This window comes from Ctenopharyngodon idella, chromosome 4 (genome assembly GCF_019924925.1).
Source record: "Ctenopharyngodon idella isolate HZGC_01 chromosome 4, HZGC01, whole genome shotgun sequence".
Lineage (NCBI taxonomy): Eukaryota > Metazoa > Chordata > Actinopteri > Cypriniformes > Xenocyprididae > Ctenopharyngodon > Ctenopharyngodon idella.
This window is the reverse complement of record NC_067223.1, coordinates 12249848-12269554: the sequence shown is the minus strand read 5'-3', so window position 1 is coordinate 12269554 and position 19707 is coordinate 12249848. Positions and strand designations below refer to the sequence as shown.

The window sequence follows — 19707 nt, the reverse complement described above, 5'->3', positions numbered from 1 at the left end:
GGATCAGAGAGTCGCGCGAGCAGAGAATGATGCCACACGTGGGTTTGTAGTGTTTTCTTCAGCTCGCGGTGAATCTGCTCCCCTCTCACCTGCGCTCAACACCTGCCGCTCCTCCGGACACTTCTTAGAGGGATTAATAACTTAAATAAAGGTATTTCTGTTCCTATCATCTCCAATTGAGAAACTACACAGAGTGTTTGTGCTGCTGGCGTGTTGGGGGCGGGACTTTCTCTAGAAAGCATTTGATTGGACAAAATTCCTGTCGCGCAAGATGAGTCATCAATATTTCTGATCTGTGAAATAATATAATTCTGTGAAGAGACTGTACATTTTACATGGATTTGCTTTAATTTAAACAACACTAATTTAAATTTAATGCGGTCATACAATTTTGTTGATAAAAAAGTATTAGTATTTATCTAATAAAGTTTACTTTTAGAATAAATTAATCAGCAGATGTTGCATTAAGAGAAATCACTCGCCTGTTCATTTTCTATTATAAGTACAATAATAAGCAATAGTATTTTTATATTTGTTTGACGTTGTAGTTACAACAGACAAGCAATCAAATGCAATCTGGTAGCAATTTTCAGACAATGACTGGACACTTAGATTCTGCTTTGCACTTGGTTTTCATTATGTAGCATCCAGTGTTTTTGTTTTTTATCTTCCATCTTTTTAGATCTGTGATTTTCAGACAAACTGATAAGATACCAGTACCGCTGTTTTTAAATCCCAGTCTTTTATCATCCATAACAAACTTTTCAGTGTCTTATTATTTCTGTTTCTGCAGACCTTCCTCACCATGATGCTGCTCTCTCGTGAAGCACCTGGAATATGAATCATCAGCAGTGAGTGATCTTATGATTTTCTGTTGTCTCTTGCCTCATAAACTTATCAGCGTATCAGTTTAATCTTTATGTAACAAAAATGTATTCTTAAGCACCTCTGAATGAAGATTCTTAGCTTTATGTAATGAAAATGAAACTAATATTTAATATTCTAATTCTAAATATTTACTTAATTTTAATAATATAATATAATATTGTACCTAGACACAAAAATATTTTAATATATTATTATTAAATATTATTAAAAAAATAAAAAATATTTTAATATATATATATATATATATATATCAACATATGTGTGCAAATATGTTAATAAAAAAAATTAAGTATTTTATTTTATATATATATTCTAAAAAGCCTAAATATTTATTATATTTAATATTATAAACATTTATTTAATATTTTAGTGTTAATAGACACACATTATAATTGTTTTCAAAGTGATTTAAATATATTTATTTTTTAACATCTACAAAAAATTTTTTTTAATAATTCTAATTATTTAAATATTTTTTATATTTTTCACATTTTTATTTTTTATAAAAACACATCCTAGACCCAAACTTATTTTACTATTTTTTTTTTTTTTTTGAATGAGTGTAAATATGTTTATTTCTTATGATAAACAATACTAGTGTGTGTAGGAGATGGTTGTGGTTGAGTGGTCAGAGCTCATGACTTAAAAGCTCTGATCAATCCAAAAGTCATGGGTTCAGATCCCCCCTCTGCTGCAGCAGTGCTTTTTCCCCCCATTTAGCAGCAAAATTATTTATAAAAAAAAAAAAAAAAAAAAAAAAGGCTGTTTTTTTATTTACTGTTGTACTGCTATGACACAGCTTTCTTTCTTTGGGATGGTGGTTGTCATCCCAACATGCTGAGGTGGGATTTGAACCCATGCCTTTACCGCAGCCTTGTCCGCAACTAACATGTGTTTAGCCACTCGTGCCATTGTGGCTTTCACAACAGGGGCTGACATTTGGGCCACTTTGTTGGATATAACATCAATGATTTAACATAAGAAACAGTGGGATTTGAACTCAGATCTACATGAATAAAACACAACGCTTTATCGCCTGGGCTTCAGAGCTGAAGTGTGTTTTAAATAAGATTTTATTGAGAGATGTGTTGTACATAAAGAAAAGCTTCAGCAGTTGTGGGGTTCAAACTCAGACAGTCATGTATGAAAGACAAGCAATCATCCACTAAGCCATAGAGGTTGTGATGTGTCATGGTGCTTTGTATTTTCATTGATTGCATGTGTTTGTGAATGGGCTTTTATTGAGAGCTGTGTTGTATATAAAGAAAAACTCCAGCAGTTGTGAGGTTTGAACCCAGATGGTCATGTATGAAAGACAAGCAATCATCCACAGAGCCATAGAGGTTGTGATATATGATAGTGTTTTGGATTGTAAATTCATCTATGACACTACTCATAGCAACAATTTAAAACAAGGAATGGTAGGATTTGAACTCAGGTCTCCATGATTAAAACGTAATGCTCTATCAACTGAGCCACAGAGTTTGTGGAGCTGACACTTATTTTGGTCTGAGTTTTATTGAGAGCTGTGTTGTATATAAAGAAAAACCTTGAAACCAGAAAGTCATGTTTAAAAGACAAGCAATTATCCAGTAATCCACAGAGATTGTGATCTTTGTTGGTGTTTTGGATTGTAAGTTTATCTATACAATTTAAAACAGTAGCGGGAATTGAACTCAGAACTCCACGTTTTAAACGCAGTACCTTGATCACCTGAGCCACTGACTCTGCTGAGCTTCAGTGTTTTGAATGGGCTTTTATTTTTATTAGCCACAGCATAAATTGTAGCAACAATTTGACTGAAGCAATAGTGGGATTCAAACTCAAGTCTCCAGGATTAAAGTACAACACCTAGTCTATTGAGCCACTGAGTCTGCAGAGGTAAATCAAGTTTTGAATGAAGCTTTATTGAGAGTTTTTGTGATGAAAAAGCACTTTAGCAAGAGTGGGATTTGAACCAAGACGTTCATGTACCAAAAACAAGTAATAACCCACTGAACCACAGAACTGGAGATGATACATTAATGTTTATAAAGGGACATTTTAGACCAATATGGGTTAAGAACATGAATCACTAAATACATTCATTCACATTATTTCATGTGTACATTTGTATGGAATACATTTTTATCTTCCAATCATATTTAATTGTAATAATAAAACTGCTACATAATATAATTTGATAGGTGTGTGTTTGAGTCTGAACGCCCTCCTGTGGGTAACTGCATGAACAACACTGATGCAACTTATTTTTTATTACAACTTGAAATCGATCCACAGTCAAGCCCTTTTATTACACTCTTTTAAAACTAAAAAACCTTATTATATCTTCTAATATTTTATAAATATGTTCTTTGACACACTACAGCTGCTGGGTTGGCATTGACCTTTAACAACACTACAATTTATTCATGTGTTTTCAATTATCAGGTCACCTCACAAAAATAATCCTCTGTGCATTCTTCTTACTTATATCGGTTTCATTTTAAGGTCACTATTTAGTTTAAATTGGTTTATTATTAAGATCATATTGGCTCTGCACCTGCATCAGTTTCTTTTGTGGGTTTTAGCAATTCAAAAATCAGATTTTCCTTAATGTCAAATAAACATTACCTTTACAAATGGAAAATGTATAACTTGAGAAACAGTTACCTGGATGATTTGTATACAATTTGACTCTTAATGTTGCAGGGATAAATTTACATTAAATTTAGTGATAACTGCAAAATACTTGTGTGTTCAAGACAAAAACAAAAAAACAAGCAGAAATACAACATGACATCAGTAAAACATGTCACTTTACTGTCTCTACAAGTGCAGTCAAACAGAACAATGGCTTTATAATGACTACAACTGCATATGTGATGAAGGTGGCGAAGTCTTCTGGATCTCTGGGGTGTTTCGATTCGCTGCACATTTACCTCAGCCTGCCGCCAACCTTGCCCTTGCCACGACCTTTGGCACTGCAAAGAGAAACATAATTATCAAACCAGTTTATTTGGCTGCATATCAAGTAATTGCTGATCATTTCATCAATCCACTGATCAACTAATTCACTGCAATTTGAGAACATAACGTTATGCTACTTAGCGTGCTACGGAAATTACTTAAATTATTTTGCGCATTTTATTTCTAATCATAATGCTAATGCATTTCAGTTTTGACTTGGAAATGAGCAGATTTTTCCTGGTTTCAGATCATAGACTGTTTATCTGAGCATACCCTCATTAATATTCATAAGCTAAGGCTCAACAACCCTAATCCAAAAACTCAACATGGAATATTCACAAACTACTTTTCTTCCATAATATGACACATTTCAGGGTAAAAAAGATATTTAGCAAGAAAAAAAAAAGTAAGGGGGGAATTTGTTGTATTGTGAAAACCTATTTCTATATGGCAGGGCATTATTAATATTCATAAGCTAAAGCTTAAAGTCACAAGGTATGAAACGTAAGCTGCGATAGTCTTTTCTTCTCTAGTGTGACCTATATATCCGAGTGACACGGCTTGATGAACACGAATAAAAAATGTAGGGCGGGACTTGATTTTGTCTATTGGGAATTGATTGGATGGTTGTGGTTTGCAATTGTTCGATCTCATGTGAGTGACAGGTTGCGACACAAATGTGCACGGAGAAATTATTTATAGTAAATACCGCAATATTCCATAAAATAACAAAAACAAAACAAGAATTGTCAATTTTATTTTCAAGGTGACTTTAAAGGTGCAGTGTATAAATTTTAGCAGCATCTAGCGGTGAGGTTGCGAATTGCAACCAACGGTTCAGTCCACCACTCCCCCCTCCCTTTCGAAGCACATAGAGAAGCTACGGTGGCCGACACAGGACAAAGATGTCGCCGTCTGAGACAGAAGAGAGTAGCCATTCAAGCAATGAGGTTTCTTCTTACTTCTAACAAAGAACAGTCTCTGCTTCTAATAAACCAGACGACTACTACTACTACTTTTTGTTCTTTGTGCATATTCAATATAGTGACTACGCAAGCTGCCTCTAAAAACACCAACAAAGAAGTAGAACAACAACATAGTGGGCAGTTTGTCCATTTAGGGCAAAACGTGGTGGCATAAAATGGCGACTTAACATGTAAGGGGACCCGCGGTGTATGTAGATAGAAATGGCTCATTCTAAGGTAGTAAAAACATAATGCTTCATTATGTAAGGTCTTTATACACCACTGAAAACATAATTATGTATATTATACTGCATTTCTGTCAATAGATCCTTCCTAAATATTACACACTGGACCTTTAATTGTGTTGTGACAACACAACAACCCTAATCCAAAAATGATTTCTGTCCCCACAACCTCATGCTTTCCAATACAGATTATTTATTAATGTAAGCAAAATTCAGCACTTCGGAATGAAAATCGTAATTCAGTGACAGCTTGATTTTGACAACAAACAATTGATGAAAACTGAGATGACATTTAGGATAGAAATGTGACTGCTTCAGGGCCAGTTCACACAGAACGTGTTTTTGCTGTTAAATGCGCTAGATCTAGAGGCTGTTTTTCAAAAAGCAGAACTTTTTTTTTTTAACTCGAACGCCATGTTTTTAGAATGCCGTGTAATGCACGAGACTCTCCAAAAAACGCGCGATGAGAGCGCAATGGTTAAAGAAGTCCATCTAGCACGTTTACACATTGAAAAACAATGGAAAAGTAGCGCAGTGGAATGGAAAAAAACGTTCTGTGTGAACAGCCCCTTGAAAAAAATAAGAAGACAGTTAACAGAATAGCAATTCGCAAAATTAGAAGAGACACGTTTCATACACATGCAAGGAAAAAGTGCCACTCAGTCTCATGCAGTCCATGTTGCAGTCTTGCTTCGCCCTAATGTGTTTCTTACCCTCTCGTTCAGCCTACAGATTCCGTCTCCAGAGGCAAAATATTCATTTTGAACTTACCGTTCCATTGAAGTCTCTCTCATTTATGTCCAATCAATATATTTAATAGTGGTTCAACGGATCACAAAACTCACGGTTCGGATCATATCACGGTTAAGTCACGGATTGGATCAAAAAAAATTATTATTATTATTTGATCGGATCAAAAAAATAATAATTGGGGGGTGGGGGGTAACAGCAGAAACTACTAGCCTAACTAATACATTATTGAAGGCACGTGAACAGACTGTAAAAAGAACATACTGTACACCAATTACAAGCATAGGTAAATACCACATAAAGTTACAAATAAAGTATAAGGTCTAACTGTAGTATTAATTTTCGTGTACAGAAATGTAATAATTAAATGTAAAATTACACTGTTCACTGTACAAATATAGATTAATCTTTGTTAAAGCTGTGTTTTGTTGTTTGATTTACATGACAGACAACAGCAGGTATTTATAGGTTTCTGTCACTTTAAGAGTAAGACACCATGCACTCACACATCCGATAAATACACATCCGAATTCTCATCTCGTTCAGTTAAGACATAACCGAATGTGTTTACGAGAATACTTGCCGAGAGGGGTATTTTGACTGACATAATGCGTGTATGTGTCCATCCAAGTGCATTTAGGACGTGAAAGAGAAATCAATTTGGAGTTATCTGAAACGCGCCTCTCTCTCTCTCTCTCTCTGTGTGTGCGCGCGAGCCTTGTATGTGCGTCTGTGCGCATCGATAACAGCGTGGCGTGCGATACCGAAATCCTCTTTTGCCTTTTCTAGCGCTGGAATGGTTTTATGTCTATTTAATGTGTAAACTAGCAAGACAAAACACGTGCAAATGATAACCTTTCACTCTATTGCGGTTAAACTTGCAATTGATCCAAGATTCACATGCGTGCCGAACCGTGGGGCTTGGTCCGTACGGATCACGGATCAACAACGATCCGTTTAACCACTAATATTTAATGTTTTCCCTATGGTCAACATTTACAATAATTCATATTTATCTGCATATATGAGTGTGTTTATGGACAAATTCATGTACTGTATATGTGTTGCCGAGTAAAGTAGGCTACGCACGGAAGGAGCCACTTAAACTGGTCGTATTAGGATTGAGTGTAAAGATCCTAAACATTTCCCCGTTTGACACTGGGATTGAGCTGAACCACATGCTCCGAGCTCGCACCTGTCAAGATCGTACGGTTTCAGCGGGCCTGGGATCTGAAAGGAGCGGAAACTGTTGAGCAGACCAAACTCAAAACTGAGGGGATAGTTTACCCAAAAATTAAAGTTCTCTCACCCTAATGCCATCCCTGCTGTATATGACTTTCTTTCTTCAGATAAACACAAACAAAGATTTTTAGGATTTTAAGTTAATAATAAAATAATAATAAGTTCATATAATGCAAGTGAATGGGTGCATTAATCCTGCAATAAAAATATATTACTTTGCATTGGCCTGACCAGACCAAGCATTAAATGAGTGGCATCCATTAAGTGGCATTATATGGACTCACAGAGGAGGCTTATTTTCCTGAAACATATTGTTTGTTTATCTAAAGAAAGAAAGTCATGGCATGAGGGTGAGTAAATGATGAGAGAATTTTAATTTTGGGGTAAACTATCCCTTGAACATCAACACTTCCTCTGCTTCCTTCCTCTGAGCCAGACCGCATTGAAACCAGGGGAAAGTGACCAGTGTGGCTCAGGGTACTTACCTCTGGTGATCTTTGACTCTAGCCAGTAGCTGAGTGATCTGTAAGGAACACATACGGAAGCCTTGCTAAGCACAAAAGACAATATAAACAGGACCAGCTGATGGGGGAAAACCTGTGCATTCGCAGACGTCCGCTGCCTGATTGCAGCCACAATCACGTCACCTGCCTTCACCAACGGCGGCGACCGACCGAGAGCCCAGACCCGACACAAATCTGACCGACAACAGTTACTGACAGCAGGCTACACAACAGTGAGGTGGCCGCCCTCACAGCCAGTTACTTACAACTTCTGTTGTTCAATGATTCGGGTCTGGAGAACATTCATCTGGAAGCAAGTCACAGTTTTAGACAGGTAGGCCATGGACGCCTGTTTATCACAGCGCCAAAGTGGAAGCTAATTTACCGCTAATTTAAGTCAGGCCCTGTTTACACCTGGTATTAAGATGCGTATTGGTTGATCGGATCACAAGTAGACGATGGAGACACATTTCCGTTTACACCTGGTGTTTTAATCCGTCTCTCTTGCCCACTTCCAACCACGTCTGTCCTGATTTCTTCGAGGGGAGGGTCTATGGGCGGGTAAATGTATGGCCTTTTTCAGATCTTTCAATCTAATGGACAAAATAAGGTTGTGCAATTTACATATGAAAGCAACCAGAGATGACGGAAAAACACGGAGAGCATCAGCTTTCATTTCTGCTCTGACAGCCGCAAGACAACGGCAAAAGCTGTGAGTGTGTGTTAGAAATCAGGAATGGTGAGAGAACATTGTGCTTGGTACATTTTTCATCTTCAAACCAAATTTTTAAATCCCGTCTGGTGTTTCCCCATAATGTTCAGTAGGTGGAGATTAGGCGGGTCTTTTGTGGTTGTTCGAATGCATTTGACCACATTTACACTACGACAGCAATCCTGTCAAATGCATTTTCGACTACCTCTGGAAGTGGTCGAAAGTGGACAAGCTCAAAACGTTTTAGACCCCGTTTACACCTGTATTTTTATTTTTTCACCCACTTGTGATCCAATCGACCAAAACGCATCTTAATACCAGATGTACCAGGCCTTAAAGTCAACATGAAATATTCACAACTATTTTACTTCCGTAATATGTGAATATATGACAGATATTTAACAAGAATAATAAAAAAAATAAGGTGGGACTTGATTCAATTTATTTCTATATACTGAAAAAAAAAAAAAAAAACCGTAGAAACAATTTTAACTCAGAAATTGCTAGTAAATTTCACAATTAATTACAAAGAAATGGCTAATAACACATTGAATTAAACATGAAATTTTGAGTAGTATCTTCTTATAAAACAAACTACGGTAATCTTTGAAAAATAATTTTTTTTACAGGGCTTGATGTCATTTTTGGAGGGATTACCAATTATCAACAATAACACTAATAATGTGAATTAAGAAAGTAAGTTAAGTTAAAAAAAAAGTTGTTTTCAGGTTGACTTTAAGTGATTTACGTAGAGTCAAACTAACACTTTTTAAATAATATTTAATAATCTACTTTATGTAGAATTGTGCTTAAAAGATTCCAACAATATCAGCTGAAACCAACATAAATAAAGAAACATTTTGTCTTGAAATTAAGGCAATAGGGCAAAAGGAAATTGTTATCATGATGTTTGCAACAAAAACACAATATACAAATCCCATATTGACAGTGTAATTTTATAAACTATTATGCTATGCTTTTTATGTTGTTGTGTGAAGTTGATTACGTCAACACTTACGTCATATTTCTGTCTCTTCAGTTTCTCGCTGAGGTCGAACTTCTCGGCCTCCAGCTGCATCATCCACTGCCAGAGCTCATTGGCCTTCTCTCTGCGAGAACCAATCAGAAGCTTCGTCAGTGGCCGTTTACACAACACCGGCTGATGAAAACAGTGATGAGACCACGTTCAGCGGTGACTTACTTCAGTTTATCTTCAGACAGATGATCGATGTTGAGTGGCTTCCTCCTATCCGCCAGGATCTTCCTCTTCTTCTCTCTCTCCGTCTGTTTCTTCGCCCCTTTGCGGCCCTCGCCCTGTGAGACAGAGAAGCAGATTCTTCCTGCGGGGTCTTATTTTCACATCTAGGTTATCCTTTTCCATGCAGTTTTTGGATCAAAATCCAACATCAAACTTCTAGTTTGCTAGATATCTCTTAATTCAAACCTTCTGCTGGATTCCTCCGTACTGGTGTGTCATGTTGGTAAGAGCTTTCTTCTTCTTGGCGTCTTCATCTTGTTTCTTCCTCTGTTCCTCTAGCTCTCTTCTCTCCTTTTCTTCCTGTTGAGAGATCCGATGGAGAGAATTTCACTTATTTCCTCCTTCATTTCTATTCTAGCTCTCAGTGTCATAGAGGTAAATGACTGCTTCCTATTGGCTAAAGGGAGTGTCACTCACAGCCAGACGGGCTTGTCTCTCCTTCTCCTTCTCTGTACGGACTCTCTGCTGCTCCGCTCTCTCCGCGCGGCGCTTTTCCTGCATACAGCATCAGACAGACACAAGACAAGACTGAATGTTATTTAGCATTTAAAGCTGTGTAATCCAGTTCTGAAACCCTTCTGGATTAGACAGTGCTTTCAGATTATCGTATTAACTTACAATTCTGTTGACCAGAGCGATCAGCTCCTCTTCATCTTTCTTCCTCTGGATAAAATGAGCCTCAATCAGAGACTGAAGCTCAGATAAATCCTTCTCCTGACGCTTCCTGTGAATGTCCTATTACACACACAGACAGGTATTGACATAAAATCTATATTCACAATAACGTAGTACTCTATTGTAGTACAGTTTTGCAAATTGTGGATGACCGTTCACCCAGCTAACAAAAATATGTTCTAAGAACGTTTTGCTAACGTTCCTATTAAGTTATGAAAACGTTCTCTAAAAATGTTTTTTCTTGCGTTATCCCACATATGCATGACCGGTAGAAGTGGAAGCGCTCGTCTGCGGCATAGTAAAAGCTCCACTTCTCTCGAGCCGTGTGTCACGCTCGTCTCTCATTAGCAATCGCTCCAACGGCCTTGTTCCGCTCCGATGGCTTTCAGCCCCACCCTGCTTCATATTACAGAATTGTTAATAAATCTTTAATACATTAGCTCATCCATGAATATGATTTCTGCTCGAGTCCCGTCGGATTCTTTTCCAACGGCTGTAGTGAAGGCAACATCTCCCATGATTTCGCAAAATCAAGCTATGCCTTTGTTTTGAATAAGCGACCTCTAGTGGTGAAAATTACATATTGTGCCTTTAAACAGAACACAACACACTTGTTTTTACTACCTGATGAAGACAGAAATGGTCGAAACGTTGGGTCAGTGTGAGGATTGAATTTTTTTGTTCAATTTGCACCATCCAAATAAAAAAAATTCTTCTAAATTGCCTATCAGTTTAATTTTCAGTTCTGACAGCAGGCTACTGTATCCTACAATGGGCTCAAATGGATCCTTCATTTCCAGTATGATGAATGAAATGAATATACATTTAGATTTTTAATATTAACTATTTGATCTGACTGCCAGAACTTGAGACATTTTTACACTAGATTCAAAAGGGAAAATAACAGTTTAAATTTCTGATATAATAATTGCTTTGAAAAACACGAGACGCGGGCAATGGAATGGGGGAAAAAACGCATGGGCTTGAGACGCGTTTTTTAAAAGTTGAACTGATTTTAACTTGATCGTCACGTTTTTAGAACACCTTTTCATGCGCGAGACGCTGCAAAAGACGCAAGACACGAGCGAAACGGTTATGGAAGGCCAAAGGCTTCAAAAACACATGAGTTTTAACACGTCAACATCTAGCGCGTGTTTACATAGAAAAAAAGAAAATGAGTGCATTGGATTGGAAAAACGCGTTCTGTGTGAACGGCCCCTTATACCTTCACATAATAAAGTCAGGTGACAAATGAAATGTCATGAGCAATATAGCATACTTTTGAAAATTTAATTCCTAATGTCCAGGTTTACAAAATTCAATGTTGTAAGCAAGACGCTATAATATTCCATTCCAAGCGAATACAGGAAGTGATGCAATTCAAACTTAATGTTACTCACATCAAAGTCCACCTTCTCTCCTTCAGGAATCTTTGGAGCAGTGATGTTGGGCATGAATCTGTAAAATAAGTGTTACCCATGAGGACTGACGGTGTGCTTTCTTCATGTATGCAGATAAACACATGACTTTAGTAAGTTTAGAAAGATATCAATATATAGGACATACTTCGGCTTTGGTTTTGTCTCATCTGGGGATAAAACATATAAAAAACATCATCACTGACTAATAATATGCCACACAAAGTACTTTTCGCTCCAAGATCGACAAGGTATGTCGACCTTGGAGCGAACGTGTGTGATTTTAGGAGCAGTTACCTGCGGCCTCCTCCTCTATAGGCGCTTCTTTTAGATGAAGACACATGAACAGACAAAATTTCACATTAAGACTACTTGCACAGACGCATATTTAAGTTGTTAGGAAAAGGAACAAAAATCCCAGAACAAAAGAAATGATTTGATTTTGAAACAAATGCCCGGCTGAATGTGACGACCCAATGTTCTGACAGTCACAATCATCACACATGCGATTTAATTTAGCTGATATATTGCATCATGACAAACGAACCTTACAAATAAACAGTTTTTGTCCTCCAGCCTTCACAATGAGACTTCATGCCGTTGTAATCAGAGTAAACATTTGATTCAGATCACTCTTGAATCATCACATTTTAAATCAGTTAACAAGAAAGTGAGCTGTCCATCATAAAGAAATGTTTTGTGCTCTTCTCATATTTAATCAGTAAGATTTACATGTAATGAACTAATGGCACTGGCCACCCAGTACTGCTCACATCATTAAGGTTGAACAGATCATGTTACACACTAAACAACCTGTCAATCCTTGAGAACATGCAAAGCTTTGCCTTTTTTCTGTGCCAGAAAAAGAGAAACTGAATGTCTTGCTAAATGTTTGGTTCATAATCTATATTCTATGAATGAATGTAAAGCTGAAGAGCTTTACCTTCTGGTTCAGGTTCTGGCTCCTCTGTTCAGATATGAGATAAGTGTTAAAGAATGAAGATTTACAAACACTATAAAGGTATAAATAACCACAATATTCTTAACAACTGAAATAATTACCTTCTACATCCGGAGGCTCTAATATAAGAACAGCAAATCAGTTAGTTTATAAAGACTTTAGTTTATAGCAATTCTAAACATGCCATAACATACTAAGATCTGCCATTCAGGAACAGATATTCTGACTGACAAACAAATTTATTTTTGGATAAAAGATATGGAATTTGGAGAAATCAAATTTCAGTTTATGGCAAGAGATTCTTAGCATATGAACTGGAGTTGCCTGAATGCAGGTCTTGGTTTAAATGGTAAGTACTAAAATGAAGGAATTTTGTGTTGTGCACATAGATATATGTGTTGATCCAGTGTTTCAAATATAGCTGACTATATATGATATTACTTAAAAATCATTAAACATTTAAAGATTTGTATTAATCAAATGAGGGAATTATTACCTTCCACCTCAGGGGCTGGTTCTAATATGAAAATATAACATGAAATATTAAAGACCTTGCATTGGTGATGGCAAATGTACAGAAAATCACCACAAAATAAAGGTCAGATTGATGCATTACCTTCCTCTGTTGGAGGTGCCACTATTGAAGAGAAACCATTATTATGGAGTGTAATACAATGTGTTTTCAATGTCATGCAAATTTATTTGTATGAAGGTGTGCTAACTTTGTTTTCAATGATATGAAATGGTGAATTTACTACTGAAGTGAATGAAACAATGGGTGCATAAATTAATGAATGCAAGTATTGCTAAGTGTATGTTTTAAAAAATTACCTTCCACTTCAGGAGGAGGAGTGAACAAATGAATGCAAGAAGGAAGGAAGGAATAATAATTGCATAAATAAGGATGAGTAAATGAATTAACTGTGAGAATAAACTGAAATATCTGCATGCATTTATACGAAAGACTAGTCTACAGAATGAAACTGACCTTTCTAATGGTTTTAGGCCACATATGCTGTATTAATATTATCTAAATCTAATATATTTAAGTTAATTTTAAAATTTATATTCATGCAAAGCAACACAACACACGGTGAACACGGTTTTACCTTCTTCTTCGGTTTCCTCCACTACAGTGTGAACATAATAACCATTAGTAGCAAATACATTCAGAAGCATTTGATCAGTCTTTGCATAATCAAGATGCTGAATCACGTTATCTGATCATCTTTAACCTTTGTCAGAACATTGAGATCCACCCAACAGCTTGTAAATGACATTTTGAGAAATAATTTCACCAATAGGCTATCTAATGCCATTTGCATGTGATCACGTGGACCAAATGATGCGCTAAATGAATTTAACATGATCATTTTAACTACGCCATGAATTCAACCCAGGCGCATCGGAAAAACGTGCTTCTACTACCTATTCATTTAGTGCTACGTTATTGTCAAACCGTCACTCAACGAACTGTTGTGATACAAACAACCAAACGTTGTCAGATTCACGTTAATCGGTTTCAGATTTTTTAGCACCACTCACTGGATATTTCACTTTTCAAGTGTCATGAAATGTACAACGAAGAAACATAATATCATTTTGCAGAATTATCGCCAGAGGTATGTTTTTCCAGTGAGCCTGGGTTTCCATGATATTTCCAAACAACGAGCATTACATTTTACATTTACGGATCATTATGGACAGCACACAAGAAACGAATGAGGTGACTGACATCTGGGACAATAGGAAATGGACATGGACAGGACACACTTGACTTGACTTGATGTAACAATGTCACCCTGAACATATATTAGTTGAACCTTTGAGTAACTCAGTTCTACTGGACATGTAGCTGAGGACAAAAGCAATTCTTGGACATCTAAAGTGTCTAAAATAGCACATGCACACAAGCTGACAGCACAAAAAACTTCCTCTGGACCAGCCTCCATTTCCATGAAGACAAATATAGTAATAGTGCATGAATAGGTACACATCTCAAACTGGCTTACCTTCCCTATTACAGACACACAGGGTGAAAAGAGAAGGAAAAGAAAAAGGATAAACAGTTAGGGTTAGAAGAAATGTTGCCAAACATATAACATGCTTGAAACATAATAATCACTGCAATAATGATCCAGTCATAGACTCTTAAAGGGATAGTTCACACAACAATGAAAATTATCCCATGATTTATTCACCGTCGAACCATTCTAGGTGTATCTGACTATCTTCTTTCAGACAAACATAATCAGAGTTATATTAAAAAATATCCTGGCTCTTACAAGCTTTATGGTGCTCTTGATTTTGAAGTCCAAGAAAGTGCATCCATCCATCATAAAAGTAATCCATACGGCTCCAGGGGGTTAATAAAGGCCTTCTGAAGTGAAGCGATGCGTTTTTGTAAGAAAAATATCCATGACTTTATAAACTAAAATATCTAGCTTCTGGCAGACAGCCTACACAAGTTGACTTACACCAAAAGTGTAACTTCTCTTATATCAAAATCCTCCGATATTTCTCTTTAAAAATTTTCATTTTAGACCAATTCGTGACTGGTGTTTTGATTTTCTCTATCCTCTGCGCTTCCGCGTTCGTCAGTGCGTCAGGTCAGAAGTTACTCTTTTGGTGTAACTCAATTTGCGTCTGCCGGAAGCTAGTTATTTTAGTTTATTAAGTTTTAAATATGGATATTTTTCTTACAAATACCTATTGCTTCGCTTCAGAAGGCCTTTATTAACCCCCTGGAGTCGTATGGATTACTTTTATAATGGATGGATGCACTTTTTTGGGCTTCAAAATCAGGAGCACCATTCACTACCATTATAAAGCTTGTAAGAGCCAGGATATTTTTTTAATATAACTCCGATTGTGTTCATCTGAAAGAAGATAGTCATATACACCTAGGATAGCTTGAGGGTGAGTAAATCATTGGATAATTTTCATTTTTGGGTGAACTATCCCTTTAAGCATTTGTCTATTTAAATCCAAACAGCCACTTTTTTTTTTTTTGGCTGGGCAGTGTGTATGTTCAGACTATTAAACTTTAAGGCATTTTTATGCAAAGTAACTTATCATCACTTAAATGTAATGTAGTGTTGTCATGTGGCAACAATGTCACCTTACAGTAGTGGCTAAAAGTGATGATGTCGAGGGGATATTTGATTTTAATGACCCTGCAAGTTTGATTAAACCATCAAAATAAGAGGAAAATATTTTATATTTTTTAAATATTTAAAAAATGAGGGAAGAACAAAACTAAACTTGTTAAGGTATTTCTATCTGACAAAATTATAAAAACTAATGACATTATACATACTGCACTTCCTCCACCATTTCCTCTGTGTCAGCCATGACTAGTTGATTCCTGATAAAGTAAACAAGTTTAAGTTATGCATGTCAAATGAATTCAATTAATTTCCACTTCTTTTGCTAACAGCAGAACAGTCTTGACACGGTCTACAAATCATCTTTAAAATTCTTCTATAAATGATCCTGATCCCAGAGACAAACATAATGTTCAACATTATTGGACCATATAGGATTCATATTCACTACCATGTTTAACAAGCATTGAAAAAGCTGCTGTGCTGTCCTGTGTGTCCACCAGCAAATAAATCACCACACAATGATCGAGATGAATGAGTGAGGGTGGCTATTTTTGGCAGTAATAAACTATGCGGTTTGGAACAGGTGCTCCACACTTTTCCAGACAATGAACTTGGCTGGTCTCATCAAGGCCTGTCGCTCATTCTCTGTGTAAATCAAGACTGCATGTGTCCTTGTCATCTATTTTTGAAGCACATTGTTTGTGCGGGACATTGTTCCACAGCACCTACTGACATTAAAGATCTGTCTAGTTTTTTAATGCAGCTCATTAGGTACACTGACCCCACAGAGTATATATGAAGAATTAAGTCACACTTAAAAATGTGTGAATGTCATTGCATTCGATAACAAAATATCACTCTTAAAAATAAAAGTTCTTTATTAGCATCAGTGGTTCCATGAAGAACCTTTAACATCCATGGAACCTTTTCATTCCATTTATGAAGTCGTAAGAAGAAGGTTCTTTAGGTTATTAAATTGTTCACTGAAAGGTTCTTTGAGGTTCTTCATTGCTGTGAAAACCCTCTTTTGGAACCCTTTTAAGAGCGTACTGTTGATTTGTTTTTAAATATGGCACAAGGACACTTTTCAAGCAACATATCACAAAAAATGAAGTTTGTTGAGGATTTAAGTAAAAAGAAACAGTGAATATGTTCAAAACTGAGACATAAAGTGGAACATGTTGATAGTTAATGTGATGAATGACACCTGCGTGAACTTGAGGAGAACCAACTTCATACACCCTCTAAAAAAATCCAGCTGATTGAAAAATATGGTAAAAGAAAAAGGTGCTTAAGCAACATTTAACACCACTTATTTTTGCTTTTATTGCAATCAAATCCATGCATATTAAGTGTGACCAAATATTACTGTAGCTCCTGAAGTTTCAAAGGTCATTAGGTTATCTAATTGTAATCATTTCTTATTTTCCTTCAATAGCTGTTCAATATCTTGTCTGATGGGAACTCAAACTAATGGCTCTTCACAGAGATCATCTTGGATAAAGGTTTATTTTACATTGAGTCCTTGTGATAATGAGAGTGTGGCAGAAGCAGCCAGAGATCTGAGTGCAGCGTCTCTGACCAAATCCACCAAGTCTTTGCAGCAGATTAACTGTCTCACTTTGGAGTTACGTGCATTTTACGTTAATGAACGAGGGCCAGTCGTACTCCATCTGAAAGGCTGGAATATCACAGGCTGACGGTGGCAGGAATGTTGCCATTGATAGTCTGTATTAAGCAGCATTAAGATAAAACCCCAAAGCACGCAAACCACCAGTCCCTCTGGCGAACAAGACAAGCATTGCATTGATGATTGCATAGGAATGAAGAGGGTGATCCTCAGGTCTGAGTTCACACATTATGGGCAACTTTGCAGAATTAATTTAATCCGGTAGGCATGCAATTGTTTGAATAGATTTTTAGCTACCAATGAACTATGTCAGTTGGATCCAATAACAAAATCCAAAGCCTCTTACCTGAGATCTCACCAAGAAGAGAGAGAGATGGGATCTTATCTCGAGGGTCCGGGCAGCAGACAGTCTCAAACTAACCCAAAGCTCACCTAATACAGACCTGCCAGATCATGTGACTGCACTGCTTTGCTCTGATTGGCTGCCGGAACTGAGCCTATTGTTAGAGGGAGTGGAGCATGACAGTTAGGGAGATATACGGTGGAGATATATTGGTGGAGTATTGAGAAGAAGCACACTGTCACAGGTGTTGTTCATTGGTCTCTTTATTGTGGTCACTGAGACAATGATACAATGTTGCTCTGTATGGAACTATTGGCTACAAACGGTCATATTTGTAACAAGGTAATTGCAATTAAAGGTGGTGCGACTTGCATAGTGTTACTCTGAAACAATACATAGGTGTTTACAAAGATGAAACACATAGTAAAAAAAACTTGATTGTCAAAAAATACAAGCAGAATACAGGAACTTTGAACGTTTAGAGACATTAGTGTTAAGCTACGGCGGCAGAACTGCACTGTAAAAAAAATATTTTCATGATTTGTTATCATTTTGTCAAATCAGCTTCAAAAATTAACATGGTTCAGATTCAGGTTCAGTTGATTAAACCAATCGCCTTCATTGTATTAATTCAAATTTTTAATTTCAATGAACTCAAATTTTTAAGGCAACCAGGTAACTTACTTAAAAATTTTAACAGTGTGGATATTCTTTGTCTGACATAAGATGTCAGAAATGACAAGTTTAAATGATGATGTTCTGCCAGCTAGCCGTGTATCGAAAGAGGGCAAAATCCGTATTGCAATTTAGAATGAATCGATTGCAACACAGAAAGAAGACACTCAGAAAATGAAACACTTATAAACATAAATTGACTTTGACTATCCTTGTCCTTCTATTTGTCCTTGCTGAAATTAACCAAGGTTTTGCATTATATGCAAAAATTGTGAAATGTACTGATCAAATATGTGATTTAAACCAAAAAGTGCATGTTCCCTTTCTTTCGAGTTCTCTTGTTTTAACCAATACCGATTATTCCACATGACACATGGTGATTAATACTTACAGAAAGATGGTCACAAACAACTTCAGACCAGTGTTTCCAAGAGTACAAAAAAGCCAAAGATAATGTAATAATAACGGTACGACTATAATGGACTTCTGCTGAATTAAAACTTGCTTTGATATAAAATAATATTGAGAGCAAAAGCAAAGACCTTCTTGTATCAAGCAGTAACATATATAGTTAATTACAAAAACTTACACTATGTGCTAACATATATTATTAAGACAATTTAAAAAAAAAAAGAATCGTTACGACAAAAAGTACAAAATACAGCTACTCTACTGGTGCTCATATTCGGTCTGGAACTGGCGAACATATAAGAAATGCAAGGTGAAGCTTTGCTTTAGTTATAAATTAACAGGTGAGAAGGGTAACTAACATGTTTAAAATGATTTGTGATTTGACAAAAGACAATTCGGAATGCTACTCCTCGTCCTCCTATCCAAGAAATCTTGTAATATTTTGAGCTGTTATATAATTTTAACAAATTAAAGTTGAATTTCTCGTTTTCACAGCCTAGATTTCAGTTTAACAGAAGGTACATGCAACTGCGTTTGTTATGATGGTGCAAGATGGTGGCCTGTGAATACAGTGATAAAATATATATATATTTTTTTTTTTACATTTTTCTCTCTTTTATACCGTGTCTACACACATAGATCATCCTTGCAGTATAAAATGCTTGTGTTTTTTTTTTTTTTTTTGGTATTAATAAAAGTTTAAAAAAGGAATGTTGTGCATTCTCTTGGTCCCTGCCTCTCTGGCGTCTTTGAAGGGTTAATGGCCCATTCCTGTTAAGAGACAAAGGAGAAAAGTCATAAAATTGCACGAAAATAAATGAGATGACAGACATATTTCAGTTTTTACTGAATTTTTGATCAAATAAATGCAGCATTGTTGTAATTCATTTAGAACCCTTAAAATAAGTAGATCTTTAGTATGTCAAATTTGACCCAAAATTAAATGTATAAAATGATTATTGTCCAAAAGCA

General features: G+C 36.3%; 2 protein-coding genes across 10 annotated transcripts in view; both read right to left on the bottom strand.

Moving 5' to 3' along the window:
- Positions 1–3664: 3664 nt before the first annotated feature.
- tnnt2e (troponin T2e, cardiac) lies at positions 3665–17753 on the bottom strand. 3 transcript variants are annotated; one of them, XM_051889932.1, is made up of 16 exons: positions 17653–17752; positions 15886–15933; positions 13183–14583; positions 13063–13083; positions 12668–12685; positions 12549–12572; positions 11903–11929; positions 11754–11775; positions 11588–11645; positions 10131–10247; positions 9930–10007; positions 9699–9812; positions 9456–9568; positions 9273–9363; positions 7809–7849; positions 3665–3851 (listed from the first exon to the last, which is right to left on the bottom strand). In XM_051889932.1, exons 3-16 carry the CDS (start codon positions 13256–13258, stop codon positions 3806–3808), a joined length of 846 nt encoding a protein of 281 aa, XP_051745892.1. In that variant the 5' UTR covers positions 13259–14583; positions 15886–15933; positions 17653–17752; the 3' UTR covers positions 3665–3805. The 3 variants fall into 3 exon arrangements, with proteins under 3 accessions (XP_051745892.1, XP_051745893.1, XP_051745894.1); XM_051889933.1 differs by lacking the exon at positions 7809–7849 and adding an exon at positions 7525–7562 and having other exon boundaries at positions 17653–17751; XM_051889934.1 differs by lacking the exon at positions 11903–11929 and having other exon boundaries at positions 17653–17753.
- Positions 17754–17894: 141 nt separating this feature from the next.
- Positions 17895–19707, bottom strand: part of cald1a (caldesmon 1a) — a 55246-nt gene continuing 53433 nt past the window's right edge. For all 7 annotated transcript variants that reach the window (XR_007929620.1, XR_007929621.1, XM_051889927.1 and 4 more), the window contains one exon: positions 17895–19506. Coding sequence is in view for 5 of the 7 variants with exons in the window: in XM_051889927.1 (XP_051745887.1) it covers positions 19493–19506 (14 nt within the window). In the remaining 2 variants the exon portion in view is untranslated. The remainder of the gene's footprint in view (positions 19507–19707) is intronic.